At 42.8% G+C, this 20,821-nt stretch overlaps 1 protein-coding gene across 1 annotated transcript in view; it reads left to right on the top strand.

The window, feature by feature from the left end:
• KIRREL3 (kirre like nephrin family adhesion molecule 3) overlaps positions 1 to 15,272 on the top strand; it is a 952,257-nt gene extending 936,985 nt beyond the window's left edge. Inside the window, exons 16-17 of the mRNA XM_070765424.1 lie at positions 3,582 to 3,668; positions 13,750 to 15,272. Of these exons, the coding sequence (XP_070621525.1) occupies positions 3,582 to 3,668; positions 13,750 to 14,193 (531 nt within the window). The 3' untranslated portion in view covers positions 14,194 to 15,272. The remainder of the gene's footprint in view (positions 1 to 3,581; positions 3,669 to 13,749) is intronic.
• Positions 15,273 to 20,821: the final 5,549 nt, after the last annotated feature.

Below are 20,821 nucleotides of genomic sequence, written 5' to 3'. Positions count from 1 at the left end.
ACGAGGGGCTCAAAAGAGAGAAAACAGACACAGTTCAGAGGGCAACAGTGCCATCTGCTGATCAAAGACATTCATTGCGTCTCAGAACTGTATCAATATTTTTCTTCTGTAAAGCAGAAAGCCATGAAAAAAAATATAACAGATAAAGCTATTTATTTAACTGCGGTTAAATAACCCCACTATTTTTTTTTGCAAACTTCTCCCTATCAGCAAACCTACAAAAATAATAGGTCTTGCAAATTCTTCCACAAGTATATATGCCAATAGCAAGAGCACTTAGACTTATATACCACTTTTCAGTGGGAAATTCATTTATTTCCCCCCCCCTTCCCCCTAGGCCATTGCAAGTTATGCATGGTATGTTTGTGTGTATGTTTGATTTTATAAATATGGGTTTTTAGTTGTTTTATTATTGGATTGTCACATGCTGTTTTATCATTGTTGTTAGCCGTCCCGAGTCTACGGAGAGGGGCGGCATACAAATCCAATAAATTATTATTATTAATTATTAGATCCTGATGAGATTCGAACTGCCAAATGCATGCAGTCGGCAGTCAGCAGAAATAGCCTGCAGTACTGCACTCTAACCACTGCTCCACCACAATGGCTCACAAAAACAATTCTTAAAAGCAGTTCTGTTTGGCCCAGACTTGGGTGGCTGCTTCAAAAGTTCCTGCTGGCTGAATAAACATGTTTTTGGACACAATCATTTTGCTTGAAGTATCTTAGGGACACACCCCAGCTTACAGCGCCAGTATGAAAAACCTGGGGGGAAAGAAGCAGCCTTTTGTATCCTAAAGCAGTTCTAAAATTATTCCGATTTTTCAAAAATTTAATTTGAAGAATTTGCAACACTCTAAAATTAATGTTACTAAAACGATAATCAAATATTAGAACTACTGAGGATTGCACAAGCCGTCACTCACCCCCTGAATAAACAGGATTATATAGATTTTTTTCCCACCCCTACCTGGCCTGGATTTAATACTTTATGATACCCATATTTGCTCTGCTCCATCCAGAGATATTACCAGGGGCTGCTGTTTCTTTCCCAGCTAGAAAAAAACCTGAGACACCTTAATTTATGACATCAAATAGCTGCACCAAAAGCTTTCCAGCATATCTACAGAAACTGCTGGAGGGAAGCAATTCCACTCTCATTTGCTAAGGCTTTAAAAGAAAGACACGTTAGAAGTCAAGCAACAATCAGTACTGTATTATAGATTTAGATTTTCGATTAGCTGGGGCATTCCGAAACAGTAATTCCATTAGAAGCCTCAGTCTTGCAATGGCAAAAGAGGAAGGCTACACAGAGCCGATCGATATCTTAGGGAAGATAAAAGGCAACAGAGAAATTGCCCAATAAGTATTCAAGTCTCATCCAGGCCCACCTTCCTGAAAGGGTAATTAAAGCCATATTCTAATTAACATAGACTTTGCCCCCAATCAGAAGCATCCTTTGCAGAAAAACTAATGAGGCTGGGAGAATAGGCTGTTGCTTACAGATCCATCTATTGAATTAAAGTGAAAGGAGCCTTTAAAACATGATAATGGGAAAAACAAACAACCCAAGAGAAGGACAGGTTCTCCTAATAATTGAATGCAAAACACTTTGGACTCCCCCCTCCTTCTTCCAGGGAGCATTGAGACCAGGCATGGGTTGCCACTCCTGGTGAACTGCATGCAAAGCTTTGGGTGTCTGGTGGGTATCTTGCATGCCAGCAAGATTTTATTTCTGCGTATGTGCAGGAAGCAAAAAATTTTGAGGGGATGCACATGCAAGAGAGATTTCGGTGATTTTTTTTCTTCTGCGCATGGGCAGAAGCAAAAAATCACTGAAATTTCAAATGCGTGTGCATCCTCTTGCAAGATTTTACTTCCTGCGCATGCGCAGAGGAAAACTCTCGCTGGGACATGCATGCACGCCAGACATTCGAAGCTGCGCATACAGCTCCAGTTTTACTACCGGTGTAGCAGTGTCATCTGTACCAGTAGGAACCCGCTACTGATTGAAACTCCTTGGAATAGCACAGTGAGGAGCTGCCAAAAATTTTACTGCCACACCGTGGGTGTGATTTATGTTTGTTTATGTTTATGTTTATTGGATTTGTATGCCGCCCCTCTCCGTAGACTCGGGGCGGCTAACAACAGTGGTAAAAACAACATGCGACAATCCAATACTAAAACAGCTAAAAACCCTTATTTTAAAACCAATGATACATACAAACATACCATACATAGATTATAAAGGCCTAGGGGGAAAGAATATCTCAGTTCCCTCATGCCTGACGACAGAGGTGGGTTTTAAGAAGCTTATGAAAGGCAAGAAGGGTAGGGGCTATTCTAATCTCTGGGGGGGAGTTGGTTCCAGAGGGCCGGGGCCGCCACAGAGAAGGCTCTTCCCCTGGGTCCTGCCAAATGACATTGTTTAGTTGACGGGACCCGGAGAAGGCCCACTCTGTGGGACCTAACTGGTTGCTGGGATTGTGGGTGTGGCTTGATGGTCATGTGACCAGGTGGGAATGGCTTGGTAATCACGGGACCAGGGCTGGCTTAAAGGTCATGTGACTAGATGGGAGTGGCTTACTGACCAAGATTTCAAATAAATGTTTAGATTCTTTTTCAGTTGATTAAGTCACATTATTTGAATAGCCACAAAAAGGGCAAATGACAGACAGAATTATTTGTTGAGGAGCACAGGAACATTTTATGGTTTTGTACTGAACCCACTAGGTTCAGTATGATAACAGGTTAGGCGAGTAGCTCAATTTTCTTTAATTGCTATAAAAGTTTGGTTCTAGATATTGATTAAAATGATTCAAGCATTTATGGGTAAAAACATACTATTTAATTATTTCCTATTTTAAAAGTAATTAAGGATCATACTGTACTAGAGAAACAAGGACAATAAAAAAAACTAATAAGTGTTCAATAAATAGTGCATAAACTTACTGCCCCCACTGCACCACCACCACCCCTCCGTGGAATAGCATAGCCTTACAGCAGAGATGTCAAACTCGATTTCATTGAGGGCCACATCAGGGTTATGTTTGACCTCGGGAGGCTGGGGTGGGATTGGACCGCCTTCTGCCGCACGAATCCCAGCGACCAATTAGGTCCCACAGAGTTGGCCTTCTCCAGGTCCCGTCCACAAAACAATGTCGTCTGGCGGGGCACAGCGGAAGAGCCTTCTCTGTAGCGGCCCCGACCCTCTGGAACCAACTCCTTCTGGAGATCAGAACTGCCCCCACCCTCCTTGCCTTTCGCAAACTCCTAAAAACCCACCTCTGCCGTCAGGCATGGGGAAATTGATTCCCCCGGGGCCATTTCATTTTATGTATGGTTTTTTGGGATACATGACTGTTTTTTATAATAAGGGTTTTAAACTGGTTTTTAACCATTAGATTTGTACTATGTATTTGGGATACACAATGTATATTATCAGTGTTAGTAATAGGCTGAAAGGAAACATGGGGATTTTGGTTCATTCTGGTGCTCGATTCCAATTTACTAAGCTTTGGATTGAGATTCCTAGTGCTTGACTTCTTGACAACTCACCATTTGTTTCCCTTGAAACCTAGATGGACAGAAGTGAGTTCCAGCAAGATTCAGTCCTTAAACAACTGGAGGTCCTCAAGGAGGAAGAGAAAGAATTCCAGAATTTGAAGGTAATTTCAAGATTGGAACTTTACCTATGCAAAGTGGGGATTGATTTTCCCAGGTGGGTTGTCTGAATCTGTCAGGGAACGAGGGGAGGGTTTTACGGCTGGGGAAAAACAAACTTAAAGCTGGAGAAATTAGATTTAAGCACCGTAGCATCATTGCAATCAATTCCACTGCATGAAAAAAGAAAATTAAATGATTTACACAGGTGTAACTCTTTTTTTTCGGTCATGAAAATCAGCCAAGTCCACAAAGGCAAGTGAGATTGATGTAGCAGAAATCAAGGACTTTGAGAATTATGGAGGAGAACAATTTCACCTTCTCTGAACTTCGTGCAGATGAGCTGTATCCTCAACAGGGTCCTAATTTGGTTTTGTAGCAAGATACTAAATTGGTCCTAAAGCTCAGTGACCTGGGCTGGGAGCTTACTGTTTAGTTCAATGAGAGCATGAGCAATTAACCTAGTCAGGAATACAAGGGAAACTTAAAAGCAGAGGAAAATCAAGAGGGATCCTCTGAACCCAGTTTAAGGGTCATATATAACAAAGGCAACGTTGACCTATTTCAACATAAAGCATAATTGGCTAGGTTTCCGAAGTACAAGGCCAGCATTTCTTTCATTCAAGATTTTTATGCAGGAAGACTCCACCCAAACGAATCTTTACGTTCATTAGCTCTTTCTGAGCAAGGTCAACTAAGGAGAAATTTCTGACACATGAAAATGCTTTCATTCCCAAAGATCCTGCCTGTATTGCTAAAATCACTACCCTACCACTGGGGGTTAGGGATGCTGTTTCATGGCTTTGGAAGCTGAGGGATATCTGAAAGGTACCCTATTTTTCGGAGCATAATTCACAGGAGTATAAGATGCACCTTAGTTTTGGGGGAGGAAGATAGGGGGGGGGGGAATCTACCTACCAAGTGATCCTCTGGCTAGTGTCTTTAGTCTGGTCATCTTCAGCATATAATTTTATTCAGACTAATCTCATTGATTTCTTTGACTATGTCACAAAGGTGTTGGATCAAGGTGGTGCCGTGGATATTGCCTATCTGGACTTCAGCAAAGCCTTTGATACGGTTCCACATAAAGAGCTGATAGATAAATTAGTGAAGATTGGACTTAATCCCTGGATAGTTCAGTGGATTTCAAGCTGGCTGAAGCGTAGACATCAGAGAGTTTATTTATTTATTTATTTATTATTTGGATTTGTATGCCGCCCCTCTCCGAAAACTCGGGGCGGCTCACAACAAGTGAAAAGACAATCCAATATATTAATCCAATTAATTAAAATATTATAAATTTAAGAAAAACCCCTATACTAACATACACACACACAAGCATACCATATATAAATTCAACGTGCCCAGGGGAAGATGTTTAGTTTCCCCATGCCTGACGGCAAAGGTGGGTTTTGAGGAGTTTACGGAAGGCAGGAAGAGTAGGGGCAGTTCTGATCTCCGGGGGGAGTTGGTTCCAGAGAGTCGGTGCCGCCACAGAGAAGGCTCTCCCCCTGGGGCCCGCCAACCGGCATTGTTTAGTTGACGGGACCCGGAGTTATTGTTAATGGCGAGTATTCTGAGCAGGTTACAAGCGGTGTGCCACAAGGATCTGTTCTGGGTCCTATTCTTTTTAATATGTTTGTGAGTGACATAGGGGAAGATTTGGTAGGGAAGGTTTGCCTATTTGCCGATGACTCTAAAGTGTGCAATAGGGTTGATATTCCTGGAGGGGTCTGTAATATGGTAAATGATTTAGCTTTACTAGATAAATGGTCAAAGCAATGGAAACTGCAGTTTCATGTTTCCAAATGTAAAATAATGCACTTGGGGAAAAGGAATCCTCAATATGAGTATTGCATTGGCAGTTCTGTGTTAGCAAAAACTTCAGAAGAGAAGGATTTAGGGGTAGTGATTTCTGACAGTCTCAAAATAGGTGAGCAGTGTGGTCGGGCGGTAGGAAAAGCAAGTAGGATGCTTGGCTGCATAGCTAGAGGTATAACAAGCAGGAAGAGGGAGATTGTGATCCCTTATATAGAGCGCTGGTGAGACCACATTTGGAGTACTGTGTTCAGTTCTGGAGACCTCACTTACAAAAAGATATTGACAAAATTGAACGCGTCCAAAGACAGGCTACAAGAATGGTGGAAGGTCTTAAGCATAAAACGTATCAGGAAAGACTTAATGAACTCAATCTGTATAGTCTGGAGGACAGAAGGAAAAGGGGGGACATGATCTAAACATTTAAATATGTTAAAGGGTTAAATAAGGTCAGGAGGGAAGTGTTTTTAATAGGAAAGTGAACACAAGAACAAGGGGACACAATCTGAAGTTAGTTGGGGGGAAAATCAAAAGCAACATGAGAAAATATTATTTTACTGAAAGAGTAGTAGATGCTTGGAACAAACTTCCAGCAGACGTGGTTGGTAAATCCACAGTAACTGAATTTAAACATGCCTGGGATAAACATATATCCATTGTAAGATAAAATACAGGAAATAGTATAAGGGCAGACTAGATGGACCATGAGGTCTTTTTCTGCTGTCAGTCTTCTATGTTTCTATGTTTCTATTCCCTGGTTAGGGCTGAAAAAAAACCTTTTTTGGAGGAAATAGCAATGAAAAGAAGCCTGCAAAAACTTAGGGAGGGCTGGAAAAAAACTTTGGAGTAGCAATGAAAACAAGCCTGCAAGCCTGGAAGACACTTAGTACCTCATTAGGGCTGGGGAACAAAGCTTCAAAAAAGCTATATTCAGAGTATAATTTTTTTCCAGCCTCTTTTAGGGTGGGGGAAAGGTGCATCTTATACTCCAAAAAATATGGTAGGTACAAGGAGTGGAAGTTCCAAGAACAGTGAAGCAGTCAGTCCTGTCCCCAATCACTTATCTGGATCTGAGACCTCAGGAGGATATGGAGTCATGCTCCTTCTTCACAGAAAGAGAAAAGAGTCAGCTCTCCCTAGGAAACATCAGGTGATAGTCATAATACTTGCAGGCTGCAGCTGTTTTTCTTCTCTGAAAAAAGTTGCCATTTCTGCATCTCTGCAACTTATTATTTGAGATGATTATGCACACAAGTTGCACAATTGGTAGAGCCATCCATTTGTATTGTAAGTAATGTTCCTGTTAAGCACTAGAGCATTGAAGTATTTATTTAGCAGCACAATGTATACCATCATTTCATCCAGAATCAGACACCAATTAAGTCTACCTTTCTTCCGATACTCCTTGGATACTGTGGGGTCCTTTGGGTTCTCTGAGCTTGTGTCAGCCTCCATGCTTGCTTTGGCTGCCATAGAAACAGGAGGAGGAGGGAAGGTTAGGTATTTTAGAATGGGGGAAGATGTGCTGGAGATGTCTCTTCATGTGTCTGATTTAAGGTGGCCAGGCTGGATAGACATGTTTACAGCCTGCTCAAGGTCAACAGCTTCGGCAGACCAGATGTGGAAGCTCCATCATGGACGTCTGCCCACATTAAATTTTGGGGGGCACCGAGATTGGAGGGTTATGGGGGGAGGGATTTGGGATTACTTCTATATTGCAATTTATGCTCCTTTTGCTTTCATTTTGTCGCTATCAGTTCTTATCTGGTAAAAGTACTCGTCTCTGTCATTATGGAGTTGAGCATTTTTCTTTCTTGGATTTTGAATGGAAGCACATCTGACATTCAGTAAGATCTGCTTTAGTCAACCCAGAAAAAACCTCTAACGAGGCGACTACGCAAAATATGTCTAGCCAAGGCAGCGACCAGGAGTACCAGGGAGGGGCTGGATCCACCCCTCCCCCGTCCCATCGGGGCTGGGAGAAGTCGGAGTGGGTGTGTGAGCCACAAGTTGAAGTGAAGCCAGTGAGAGTCAAATGGGTGTGGGGCGTAGGGCATCTAGATGCCTTGGATGAAATTCCCTCTGGAATAACTGCAATGTCAGCGTACCAAATAACATCCAGAAAGGTGAGGCAGCCTGGTAGGAGGAGGACAAAGAAGACCTCCTGCAGACCCAAGCTTTGCATCTGTTGAAAGAACCTGGACGAGGGAATAGAAGGGTAACTGATCAAATTCGCAGACGACACCAAGCTGGCGGGGGTAGCCAACACCCTTGAATACAGGCTCAAATTACAGAAAGACCTGGACAGACTAACATAGTGGGCCCACACCAACAAAATGATGTTCAACATCGACAAGAGCAAAGTCCTTCACCTAGGTAAAAAAAAACCTGGACACACATACAGCCTGGGAGAAACCCCTCTCAGCAGTAGCGGCGGCGAAAGAGATCTCGGAGTCTTGGTGGATAATCGACTAAACATGAGCCAACAATGTGCAGCAGCAGCCAAAAAAGCCAATACAATCCTAAGCTGCATCAACAGGGGAATACACTCCAAGACCAGGGAAGTCTTAATACCACTCTACTATGCCCTGGTCAGACCACACCTGGAGTACTGTGTTCAGTTCTGGTCACCACACTTCAAAAAAGACATTGAAACTCTGGAGAAGGTGCAGAAAAGAGCAACCAAAATGATCAGGGATCTAGAAACCAAGACTAACGAAGAGAGACTGCGGGAACTGGGCATGGATAGCCTAGAGAAAAGGAGGGCCAGAGCGGACATGATAGCAGTCTACAGATATACGAGGGGTTGCCACAGAGAGGAGGGGATCACTTTATTCTCCAGGGCACCAGAGGGATGGACGAGGAACAATGGCTGGAAGCTGACCAAGGAGAGATTCAACCTGGAAATAAGGAAGAACTTCCTGATGGTCAGAACGATCAACCAGTGGAACAACCTACCAGCGGAAGTTGTAAACTCTAATACTCTGGACATTTTTAAGAGGAAATTGGACTGCCATTTGGCTGGGATGCTATAGGGTTCCTGCTTAGGCAGGGGGTTGGACTTGATGACCCGCATGGTCCCTTCCAACTCTAACAATAAATAAAAGTCCTGAAGAGTCAGAGAGTCCATGAAAGGTGTATCCACATGACATCTTGGGGGCACCGGGATTGGATGATTTGCCCAGGGAGGGTTATGAAGGGAGGGATTTGGAATTACTTCTATGTGCAATTGACACACCTTTTGCCTCGGATTTTATTTCATTTTGTTGCTATCACTTTTTATCTAGTAAAAGTACTCTTCTCTATCACTATGGAGTTGGGGGGGTTTCTTTCCTGGATTTTGCATGGAAGCACACCTGACAGCTTGCAGATGTTTCTGTTACAATTCATTGTTCGGATTTATTTCTATATGAACAACTACAGCAGTATTCACAGGGGTGGGTTCTGACTTACCTCGCTGCCAGTTCATTTCCTCCTGTATCCCATGGGCACACACACGCATGCAGTCCTAAAAACTCAGCTTCTGTGCATGTGTAGAAGAGAAAAACAAAACGGCGACTCCTATGGTGCCAGTTTGGTGAGCAGGAGGGAATTGCTGCTACCGGTTCTAGAGAACCAGTCTGAACCGGCAGGAACCCACCTCTGAATATTCAACCAGTAGAGGGCAATATTTACAAGTTTGGATCTATGGTATATACTGTATGCTCTTTTGTTCTAAGTAGAGTTTCCTGTTTCCTGTTACAGTTAAATAGTTGAGCAGTAAAGCACATGGTGATTGTACTCTTTATTTGCTCTGTATGGTGCTTTATATAAAGATTACTCAGTTAGGTAACATCATCAGTGTACAGTAATGCACCATGCTCAGAGAGTACCAAGGACCCCACAATTCATCCCTGAGCTACAAATATTCTATAAGTTGTTACTTTTTACCCATATGTGAGTGACATAGGGGAAGGTTTGGTAGGAAAGGTTTGTCTATTTGCCGATGACTCTAAAGTGTGCAATAGGGTTGATATTCCAGGGGGGTCTGTAATATGGTAAATGATTTAGCTTTACTAGATAAATGGTCAAAGCAATGGAAACTGCAGTTTAATGTTTCCAAATATAAAATAATGCACTTGGGGAAAAGGAATCCTCAATCTGAGTATTGTATTGGCAGTTCTGTGTTAGCAAAAACTTCAGAAGAGAAGGATTTAGGGGTAGTGATTTCTGACAGTCTCAAAATGGGTGAGCAGTGTGGTCGGGCGGTAGGAAAAGCAGGTAGGATGCTTGCCTGCATAGCTAGAGGTATAACAAGCAGGAAGAGGGAGATTGTGATCCCGCTATATAGAGTGCTGGTGAGACCACATTTCGAATACTGTGTTCAGTTCTGGAGACCTCACCTACAAAAAGATATTGACATAATTGAACGGGTCCAAAGACCGGCTACAAAAATGGTGGAAGGTCTTAAGCATAAAACGTATCAGGAAAGACTTAATGAACTCAATCTGTATAGTCTGGAGGACAGAAGGAAAAGGGGGGACATGATCAAAACATTTAAATATGTTAAAGGGTTAAACAAGGTTCAGGAGGGAAGTGTTTTTAATAGGAAAGTGAACACAAGAACAAGGGGCACAATCTGAAGTTAGTTGGGGGAAAGATCAAAAGCAACGTGAGAAAATATTATTTTACTGAAAGAGTAGTAGATCCTTGGAACAAACTTCCAGCAGACGTGGTTGGTAAATCCACAGTAACTGAATTTAAACATGCCTGGGATAAACATATATCCATTGTGAGATAAAATACAGGAAATAGTATAAGGGCAGACTAGATGGACCATGAGGTCTTTTTCTGCCGTCAGTCTTCTATGTTTCTATGTTTCTCACTTTGACACTTCACCATCGTTATACTATAAGGCAGGCGTCTCCAAACTTGGCATCTTTAAGATTTGTGAATTCCAAGCATAGCTGGCTGAGGAATTCTGGGAGTTGAAGTCTGCAAGTTTTAAAGTTGCCAAGTTTGGAGACCCTTGTTGTATAGGTTAAGAACTGCTGAGCCAGCCCTGGGCAATACTCCCATCTGGACTTCATGCCATCTCCTGTTCAAAGAATAGGGAGAAAAGCCATAATCTTGAGTTGATCCATTGTCTTGGTCTATCCACTTCAATATTGTTTACTGAAACTTTCTAACATTCTGCTGTAATATCCGGCAAACCATTCCCATGATTCTCATTCAACAGGATAATTATCCATGATGAGTGACAATTATTAGAGTGATAATCCACACCTGGAGGCAGAACATTAGAAAAAAGACACAAGGAAGAGCAGTAGATTCCCAGCCTTTCAGATCTAAATCAGTTAGACTTTGAGATGATGGAAATGTAATTTGGGAGATGTAATTCTGGATAGAAAGCATGCATTTTACTGCCATGCAATAGTATAACTTTGCAAAGCTGGATGTTCTAGTGATTAAAAATACCAAAGAACACATTTTATCTCGACTAAACCAGCCCCGTCTTTCTGTTAAAAACCTGGTTTCCTTTTTGGTCAGCCTCCTTTATATCACATCACAAAATCCTAAATCTCTTTGGATGGTAGCGCCTTACAGTCGTCCCCCCTCCCCACCTTCTTAAATGAGGCTTTCAACACAATTTCTCTGGCAGGCACAGGAGGAAGTAGAGCTTCCCAAAGCTGGCTCTCCCCTTTGAAACACGCAGGCCTTTATCTTCAAGGAAAAAGACCGTGCCGTCTTCCGTTCTTCGGCCCTGAAACAAAACCCAAGTCAATCACCGCAGTTTAATTTTTTCCACAAAGGAGCGGCATTTCCTTCCATTCCTTTCTAGAGAAAGATGGAAGGGAAGATGGCGGGATTAATTGATCAATTAATAGGATGTGCCAACATTTTATCTGAATAGTTTCCATGGCAATACAAGCATTGTCTTCATCGTCGTGGGAGAAAGCTGCAGTTTTCTTTGCCAGATTTCCAACTGGGCTAAAGCTCTGTCCAAATGAAAGGGAAGAACAATGCATTAAGAAAAGGAGAGAGAGGAGGGAGGGAGGGAGAAAGAGGGAGAGAGAAAGAGACAGAGAAAGAGGGAGGGAGAGAAAGAGTGAAAGAGAGAGAGAGAAAGAAAAGGGGAGAGAGAAAGGGGGAGAGAAAGAAAGAAAATATTAGAATGGCAAGCTTAGGAGAATTTAGGCAGACAATTTTGTTATTCATTTGTCAACTTACAACCACAATTGAGCCCAAAATTTCCATTGCTAAACAAGGGAATTATTAAGTCAGGGGTGGGCAATTAATTTTGCCATGGGGCTACATGAGAAATTGGGATGGTTTTAGAGAGCCAGATTAATATAATTAACTCAGTTCTACCCAATACGGTATATTATTGGGTAGAACTAACTTAATTATATTATAATTATAAATTAATTACCCACCCCTTCCTTCTTTCCTTCCTTGTTCCCTCCATTTCTCCTTCCTTCCTTCTTTCCTTCCTTCCTCCATTTCTTCCTTCCTCCCTTCCTTCCTTCCAACCTCCGCGGGCCGGTCACAGACAGTGGGTGGGCTGCATCCGGCCCCTGGGCCGCACTTTGCCCAGGTCTGTATTAAGTGAATTTTGCCCCATTTTACAATCTTTTTACCCCAGACATTAAGTGAGTCACTGCAATTGGTAAGTGAAGCATGCATTCCTCATGCTCCCACATCAAGCATACATCCATGCTTCTCCCAATCTTTCTTAAAAGTGCCTCCATCAATTATGTTTCTTTACATTTAACGAAGTAGAGATGATTTTTTAAAAATCAGCAAAAGTAGATTTTAAAACATGAGAATCTCCACTTATAGGTGTAGACATTCTAAGTATTTATAAAATAGACATTCCAATTATTTGCAATTACAAAGGAAGAAATGAAAAAAGAATCTCATTGCAATTTCATCTCTATAATCCCATTGCTTCCTGGGTATTTTTCAAGGATTGCTATTCAACCTACATAAGCACATATTAAGAGGTGTGTTTGATGTGTTTCTAAATGTTTGATGTGCATATTTCATACTTACATTGTTTCTCAAATATAGAGGTATGAAAGAATACTTACAACTGTGTATTAACGTACGATTGTATTGCTAAATGCAAAACTGCATAGGTGAATTTCACGCACTGATTGAAAACAAAAATTGAAATGTTTTACCATGAAAAAAGCCATCTCTCCAAGACCTGTACACCTATTTATTCTCATGAAAGGCATCACAGCTCCCATAATATGCATGGCGAATTGAACATATAATCACAGAAAAGCAAATTTCTGCTACGTGAAATTATATAGCTATAAATTATACCAATACATAGGCTAGAAATGTTTTACCAATAATGATCCATTTCCACTTAAATTAATTTATGCTATCCTATATTTTTGGCCTGCTTTATTTATTGCAACTTCTCATTTCAAATTACAGATAATACATATCTTTTGCAGATTCTTATTTCACTAAGCAGGTACCATATAGAGTGGTTGCCCACGGGCACGGGTGAAATATTGCAGGAATGTACAGTGTTCTTTCCTATCACCCGACCAATGATAATAAAAACATTTCTAAGGTTAGTAAGGTTAATCAGAAGTGACTAGGCCAGACAATGGCCACTGTTAGGGATGGAAATCTACCTACAATGTTAACATTTAAAGTCTGTATTTACAAAACTCCTAATTTCAATGCACCCAAGATGGAATACAGCTGCCTTCTCCACAGAACATGCACTGCTCATTCTTAATGGGTGGAAAATCATGATGATAGGTGACAGGTAGAAGAGAGGTGAGACAGAGAGGATAGATGAGAAATGAGAGATAGATAGAGAGAAATGGTGGTAGATAGATGATAGATGATAGTAGATAGATGATAAATGGATGGATGGATGGATGGATGGATGGATGGATGGATGGATAGATATAGATAGACAGACAGACAGACAGACAGACAGAGAAAGGCAGGCAGGCAGGCAGACAAGATAAATAGAGATTATAGATAGATGATAGGCAGAGAGAGGGGAGGAAGGATAGATCAGACAGACAGACAGACAGACATAGATGATAGTTTTATCTGTGCAATGAACAGCTAATTAAAATTAACAATATTTCTTCCCTCTTTCTCTGTAGGACAAAAGCTTGCCTAAAACGTTCATCTGAACATTGAACAATTAAACCTTCCTCTTGCACAACTTGGCATCCGTTATAACAGCAGATTCCAAAATGCAACCCTACACCCAAAAAATAATCTTCTTTTCCTTGTTCTTCCCAGGATCCCACGAATGGCTATTACAGCGTGAACACCTTCAAGGACCACCATTCCACGCCCACCATCTCCCTCTCAGGTTGCCAGCCAGAGATGAGGCCAGCCAACAAGCAGCGCGTGCCGACCGGCATGTCCTTCACCAACATCTACACCACCCTGAGTGGGCAGAACCGCCTCTACGACTACAGCCAGCGCTTCATCTTAGGCATGGGCAGTAGCTCCATCGAGCTGTGCGAACGGGAATTCCAGCGGGGTTCCATGAGCGACAGCAGCTCCTTCCTGGACACGCAGTGCGACAGCAGCGTCAGCAGCAGCGGGAAGCAGGACGGCTACGTACAGTTCGACAAAGCCAGCAAAGCTTCGGCCTCCTCTTCTCACCACTCACAGTCCTCCTCTCAGAACTCGGACCCTAGCCGGCCTCTGCAAAGGAGGATGCAGACACACGTGTGAAAACGACGGGACAACAACTGGCAATGGGTGGGGAAGCATAGGATAGGATAGACTGACCGGCAGGTCAAGCGACCACCTGAGCTGAATCCTGGCCCTGCTGAAGTCAGCAAATCCTGGGGAGGGGGGGGAATGGAGACTGTTTGACCAGTTTATTTGTGTTCTAGTGACCCGTAGCTCCACAAAGCACTCCTTCCCTTCGTCTCTAGAGTAAAGGCTAACGCAAGGCGAAGGGAGTTGACCGAGCCTTGCACTGCAGATAGAACTCTCCAGAGAGACTTAATGCCTTCTTTCCTATATATTTACCTGTTGGCTCCCTTCCACGAGGGGGAAGGACTCACGACAGCTGAACCCAAACTAACCTTAAGCACAATGTCCATTTCTTTCCTGTAGCAAACCCAGGCGTGGGAGGAGGATGGGAACAAAAAAAGAGGGAACCTGGACAGATAACTTATTTGGGAAATGTAGGAAGGAAACAGATCACCCGAGAGAGCCCCCTTCTTATAGGGAGAATAGGTTTCTAAACCCAACGGTGCAGGAATAATGACATCCACGGCCTTAAGCGGGAGGCTGGGCACCCTTGCTTTTCCTACCAAATAAGATCATCTCCCTGGAGATTTGGAGGTAGCTATCCATCACCTACCAGCAGTTTATATTTCCCAGTTCATCCAACTGGCTCCCTGGTTGGGCCCAGGAGAGACATCTAAGCTGTCTTTGGCTGGAGTGTCATCTACCTTGGGTCGGTTCCTGAAGTTCAGTCGATCGAAGCTTCTCCGCTTTCCACTTCCTGCTCCTTAGTGACATCGATTCCTGTCTGTGGACATTTTTTTGGGAGAAGGTGCATCTTCAACGCTGCCCGTCACGTGCACCAGCAAAGCCCCCCCCCCCCCTCTCCCTGCTGCTTAGCCTCATTTGCAAATTATAAGGGGGTGGGTGGGTGGGCAGCTCTGTTCTTCGCAGCAACCACAAACAACATGGCTTAATTTGAGGAAGTTTCCGTGTGATGGGGAGGGGGATGGCCATTGGTGTGATAACGTGCACTGACTGCTAAACCTGGTCTTTTATTATTTTTAATGACTTTTATTTTGTTTGGTGTTTGGTGTTTATCATATTACAATGTGTCTTTGGACTAAAAAAAAAAAACCGGAGTTGAGAACTTTTAAGAGTGGCTTCTCAGCAAAATACCCAGGTATGCCTCTAGCCCAGTGTTTCCCAACCTTGGCAACTTGAAGATATTTGGACTTCAACTCCCAGAATTCCCCAGCCAGCGGATGCTGGCTGGGGAATTCTGGGAGTTAAAGTCCAAATATCTTCAAGTTGCCAAGGTTGGGAAACACTGCTCTAGCCCATCCATCATACTCTGATTTCGATTAAGAGGAACTATTTGGTGGAGGGAAGACCGAACTCCTCTTTTTGAGTGACATGTGACAATCACTGCAGAGAGCCTCCCAAAGTGGGCTGCTGTGGCGAGTGAACATAAAACATTTCTTACTTCTGCTTCTGTATTTCCTGCCCTCCCTTCCTGTTATCCCCCACAACAGCACAACTGGAAGACTAACACAAGAATTGTTACAAGCACCATGGCAGTAAGTCCTCTGGAAACCAGTTTGATTTAAACAACTCTGGTCCAAAAGAGACAAAAACCACACGCAAGCAACATATGCCTAGTGTGATTTCTTACATTTGGAATTCAGGGCTCAGCCTGTGATAAAAGCACATTTTCCAGGAAAAAGACAGAAACTCCTGTCCATTTCTTCTAACATGTTCTTCTACTCATACCACCATTGCTTCAACTCCCCATCTGTAGGGAGCAATTATATTATCAAAGTTTTAGCTTGTAACAAAATAATAGAGTTGGAAGGGATCTTGGAGGTCTTCTAAACCAACCCACTACTCAAGCAGGAGACCTGTACCATTTCAGACAAATGGTTATCCCATCTCTTCTGATAAACCTCCAGTGATGGAGAACTTTTATTTATTTTTTATTTATTTTTTATTTAGATTTGTATGCCGCCCCTCTCCGCAGACTCGGGGCGGCTCACAGCAAAACAAAACAATTCATGACAAATCTAAATTATAATTTAAAATATTTTTAAAAAACCCATTTACTAAACAAACAAACCTACAAACATACCATGCATAAATTGTATATGCCCGTGGGAGATGTCTCAGTTCCCCCATGCCTGATGACAAAGGTGGGTTTTAAGGAGCTTACGAAAGGCAAGGAGAGTAGGGGCAGTCCTAATCTCTGGGGGGAGCTGGTTCCAGAGTGTCAGGGCCGCCACAGAGAAGGCTCTTCCCCTGGGGCCCGCCAACCGACATTGTTTAGTTGACAGGACCCGGAGAAGGCCCACTTTGTGGGACCTAACCGGTCGCTGGGATTCGTGCGGCAGAAGGCGGTCTCGGAGATATTCTGGTCCAATGCCATGAAGGGCTTTAACTTACTATTTCTAGATGCAAGTTGTCCCACTGATTAATTGTTCTGTGATGAAATTTACCCTTATTTCTAAGGCTCTCTCCATGATTAGTTTCCATCCATTGTTGGTTCTATGACTTCCATCATAGAGTAGAGGACAAAATGAGGCTGATCTTGTCAAATGAGGGAATCAGGGTTACGTGTAGCTGACATTTATTTATTATTTATTTATTATTTTATTTATTAGATTTGTATGTCGCCCCTCTCCGGAGACTCGGACCGGCTCACAACAACAAAACAGTACAAATCCAATGGTTAAAACAATTTAAAACCCTTAATATAAAAAAACCAATCATACATCTCATTCAAACCATACGTAAAGCAGAAACGGCCCAGGAGAATCAATTTCCCCATGTCTGACGGCAAAGGTGGGTTTTAAGGAGTTTGCGAAAGGCAAGGAGGGTGGGGGCAATCCTAATCTCCGGGGGGAGTTGATTCCAGAGGGTCGGGGCCGCCACTGAGAAGGCTCTTCCCCTGGGTCCCGCCAGACGACATTGTTTCGTCGACAGGACCCGGAGAAGGCCAACTCTGTGGGCCCTAACCGGTCACTGGGATTTCCCTAAGCACCATTCACTGGTTTGATCTTAGCAGCTTATAGCATCCACTAATACCAACTAATAACATGTTTACTATCTAAAAACTAAACTCAATAATATTAATAGATGAAATCTAGCAGGCACAATGATATAACCAACAAATCCAGCTCTTATCCATGTATGTGTACTTTTCTCATACAACGTGCCCAACGAAGAATGCTTGTTAGATCTCACAAGCTATTCAGATCAAAGTAGGTCTGGCAAAGGAAACTATTGATATCAGATCAAAATTTGGATCATGTGAGGACATATCTACTCCTAGGAAAAAGCAATCGGTTGCTCTAAAAAGCATGCCAACTTTCTATGGAGAAGGGGTAGGCAAGAGATGTTGGTCTCCTAGACCAGAACCTTAATGGAGATGTTAAGACCTACCTTGTGGATCGAGAAAAATGGCATCCTGTATCTTTATGACCATTGTATACTAGCTTGAATAGCTTTATTGAATTTCCCCCTTTCTTCAAAACCTGCCTTGGCTGAGAATAGTAGCTACAATGGTGTTCAAATGCTTGTCGTCCTCTAACTTCACCAGCAAAAATCCTCCTGCATTTAACAAACAAGTCTTTTCTAATCCAGCCAGCAGAACCACTGAAGAGCAGCCGTTTTCCACACACACATATTTTTGCATGTAAGCTATGTGCCCTATCATTAAACTGCACTCAAAGCCTATTGCCCACTTCTCAAATAAGGCATATGGAATTGCAAATTAACTCCTAAGAATTTCTAGGCGCTTAATTTTTAGTTAGATCCCAAGGATTACTCAGCACATTCATGGCAGAGGGGTAGTGCTAACCTTCAGTGCTTACAACCACCCTTAGGCTCTCTCACCACAGCCAGTGGACTGACTAGTCATTGAAAACTTAATCAGTCATTTTTTTCTATTTCATCAGACCCTTTCAGTGTCTCAGAAGGTTTTGGGTGGGTGCAGTGGTGGGTTCCTGCCAGTCTGGACTAGTTCTATAGGGGTAGAGGGAATTTTTCCCCCTCAGCAAACCAAACCATCAGTGATGGCCAGCTGGACACGCCCCTGAATTGGCTTCTTTCAGCGCCGTGTAGGTGCCACCATTTTGTTTTTCACATCTGCGCATGTGCAGCTTTTTCTGCTTCTGCGAATGCACAGAAGCTGGGTTTTTACCACAGCATCTGTGTGTGTGTGCATGCAAAGCTCTGACTTTTTGTCTCCAACTCTTCATCCTCCTCAGGCGTTTCTCCTCAGGCAATTATCTTCTGACTTATCTCCTCAGGTGACATGCCTCCACCCATTTGCCCTGGGCAATAAGTCCTCGAAGTCTGCATCCCAAACCCTTTGACATGGCTGTTTCGCAGAAAGAGAGTCCATCCTGGGTGTTCTGCCCCCCCCCCCGATAGTTAGCCCCTGACAAGCTAGAAGGGCCTATATCCCCCCCAAATACAAATCCAGTGAAAGGAGAGATGGGTGATATCCTAGTGATTTTTTAGCTGAACTGGAGACCAGGCTATTTTGGGGGGAGAAGGAACACCTAGTTCCTTCAGAAGTAAGTCCCACTAAATTCAATGCTAGGATTGAAATAATCACCCAGCAGTTCAAATGGAACAGTTGGTTTACCTGGAAGTAAGAATTCTATAGACGACAATTAATATAGCAATAACATTTAGATTTTTGTTTATTTATTTATTTATTCAATTTTTTTTAAGCCTGAATCCTGGGTAGGGTGAAAAACGGCCCACCAGAAGTCCAGAGGCTTCAGTGAGGACTACATGCATGCACGGAAAGTATTTATTTATTGATTGATTGATTGATTTGATTTGATTTTTATGCCGCCCTTGTCCTTAGAATCAGGGCGGCTTACAACATGTTAGCAATAACACTTTTTTAACACAGCCAGCATATTGCCCCCACAATCCGGGTCCTCATTTTACCCACCTCGAAAGGATGGAAAGCTGAGTCAACCTTGAGTCGGTGATGAGATTTGAACCGCTGACCTGCAGATCTCGCAGTCAGCTTTAGTGGCCTGCAGTACTACACTCTACTGCGCAACCTCGGCTCATTATATATGCTTCACAGTGCTTTACAGCCCTCTCTAAGCGGTTTACAGAGAGTAAGCCTATTGCCCCCAACAATCTGGATCCTCATTTTACCAACCTTAGAAGGATGGAAGGCTGAGTCAACCTTTTGCCTACTGAGATTCGATCTGCCAAACTGCTGGCAGCCGGTGATCAGCAGTAGTAACTTGCAGTACTGCACTCTAACCACTGCACCTCCGAGGCTCTATAAATCGTCTGAGGAGAAACACCCGAGGAGAATGAAGAGTCGAAGACAAAAAATCCCATTCCATAAAGCCTACACACCTGTATGTCACATGAGGAAGTGAACTCAAAGCAAGGTAAGTCAGAAGCTGCCACTGAGTGGGTGATTTGAATCCCTGTTGTTTAGGAAGTCCTTAGAAACTCTGAGTTTCATTTTTGCAGTCATCTTTGCAGCATGAACAAGAAATAAGCTGAATACTCCTCAGTCCAGACAAAAAATATCAGATAAATAAAGATACCGTTTACTGCTGCTGTTTTTTTTCAAGGGAAATACTGTACAGGCTATGTCTGCCACCTATTGGCCATGTCCTAGAACTGCAACACCTATCTTGCATTAGGGAAAACCCCTAACTCGGAGATGATCCAACCTTGGACGTGTGGATTTAGAGGATTTGAGAATTTCACAAGAGTTGTGGGTTCCACTCACAGAATTGCCAGCCACCCGTGCATAATTCTGGGAGTTGAAGTCAGCAAACCTTAAGGTTGCCACAGCTCGACACCTGTACTGTAGCTGAAAGCCTTCTTGAACAACTTTCAGAGATAATATACAAAGCTTGAATAATATGAAAATACTTGGCAACTGATCATCCCTCAGAAGCAGTTAATGAGTTGTTCAGAGACCCAACTGCTTGGAAGATTTTTTCCCCCCAAAATTTTATTTTGTTGAGTTTACTGTCTGAAGCAAGAATTTCCTCAACCATCTGTTCATTAATATATAACAAGCAATAGTGACAGACAATTACACTGGCTGCAAATTAACACACTGGTTTTGGGAGAGCTTTTGGAGGGCCCGTTTGTTTCACTAAACTTGGAATTCACCAGGAAGCTGGAGAAATGCCATGTGCTAGATTCACCAACCTGGTTGAAAGACCTTTTCTCAGAAGCAAAAGACAGATGGCACCACTGTAGCAAAATAAATTAAAAAAAAAACTATACTGGCTTTGCAAAGGCATGTGCCTCTTTAGAAAATTTACGATCAATCGCTCTATTGTGCTACCCATTCTTCATTCCATAAGTAACATTTACAAGGCCAAGTTGCTTGGGGATGAGAAAGCATTAAAGACCATCTGCCCAAATCTGTTGATTGAACAAGTAGCTTATAAGGTAGCAGTTAACCCCCATGGAACCATTCTTTCAGCCCAGAGGCACAGGTAAGTTGCAAAAATCTTCCTTTCCAACAAATGGACAAAAATGGCTTTAGGAGATGCCTTTAAAAAATTCTTGTGCTGCTTTGGCTATCCATTTCAACCAAAGCTGGAAAAAAGCAATTCTAAGG

This window comes from Erythrolamprus reginae, chromosome 12 (assembly GCF_031021105.1).
Source record: "Erythrolamprus reginae isolate rEryReg1 chromosome 12, rEryReg1.hap1, whole genome shotgun sequence".
Taxonomy (NCBI): Eukaryota; Metazoa; Chordata; class Lepidosauria; order Squamata; family Dipsadidae; genus Erythrolamprus; species Erythrolamprus reginae.
Note: the sequence above shows the minus strand (reverse complement) of the source record. Positions and strands in the feature narration are given on the sequence as shown.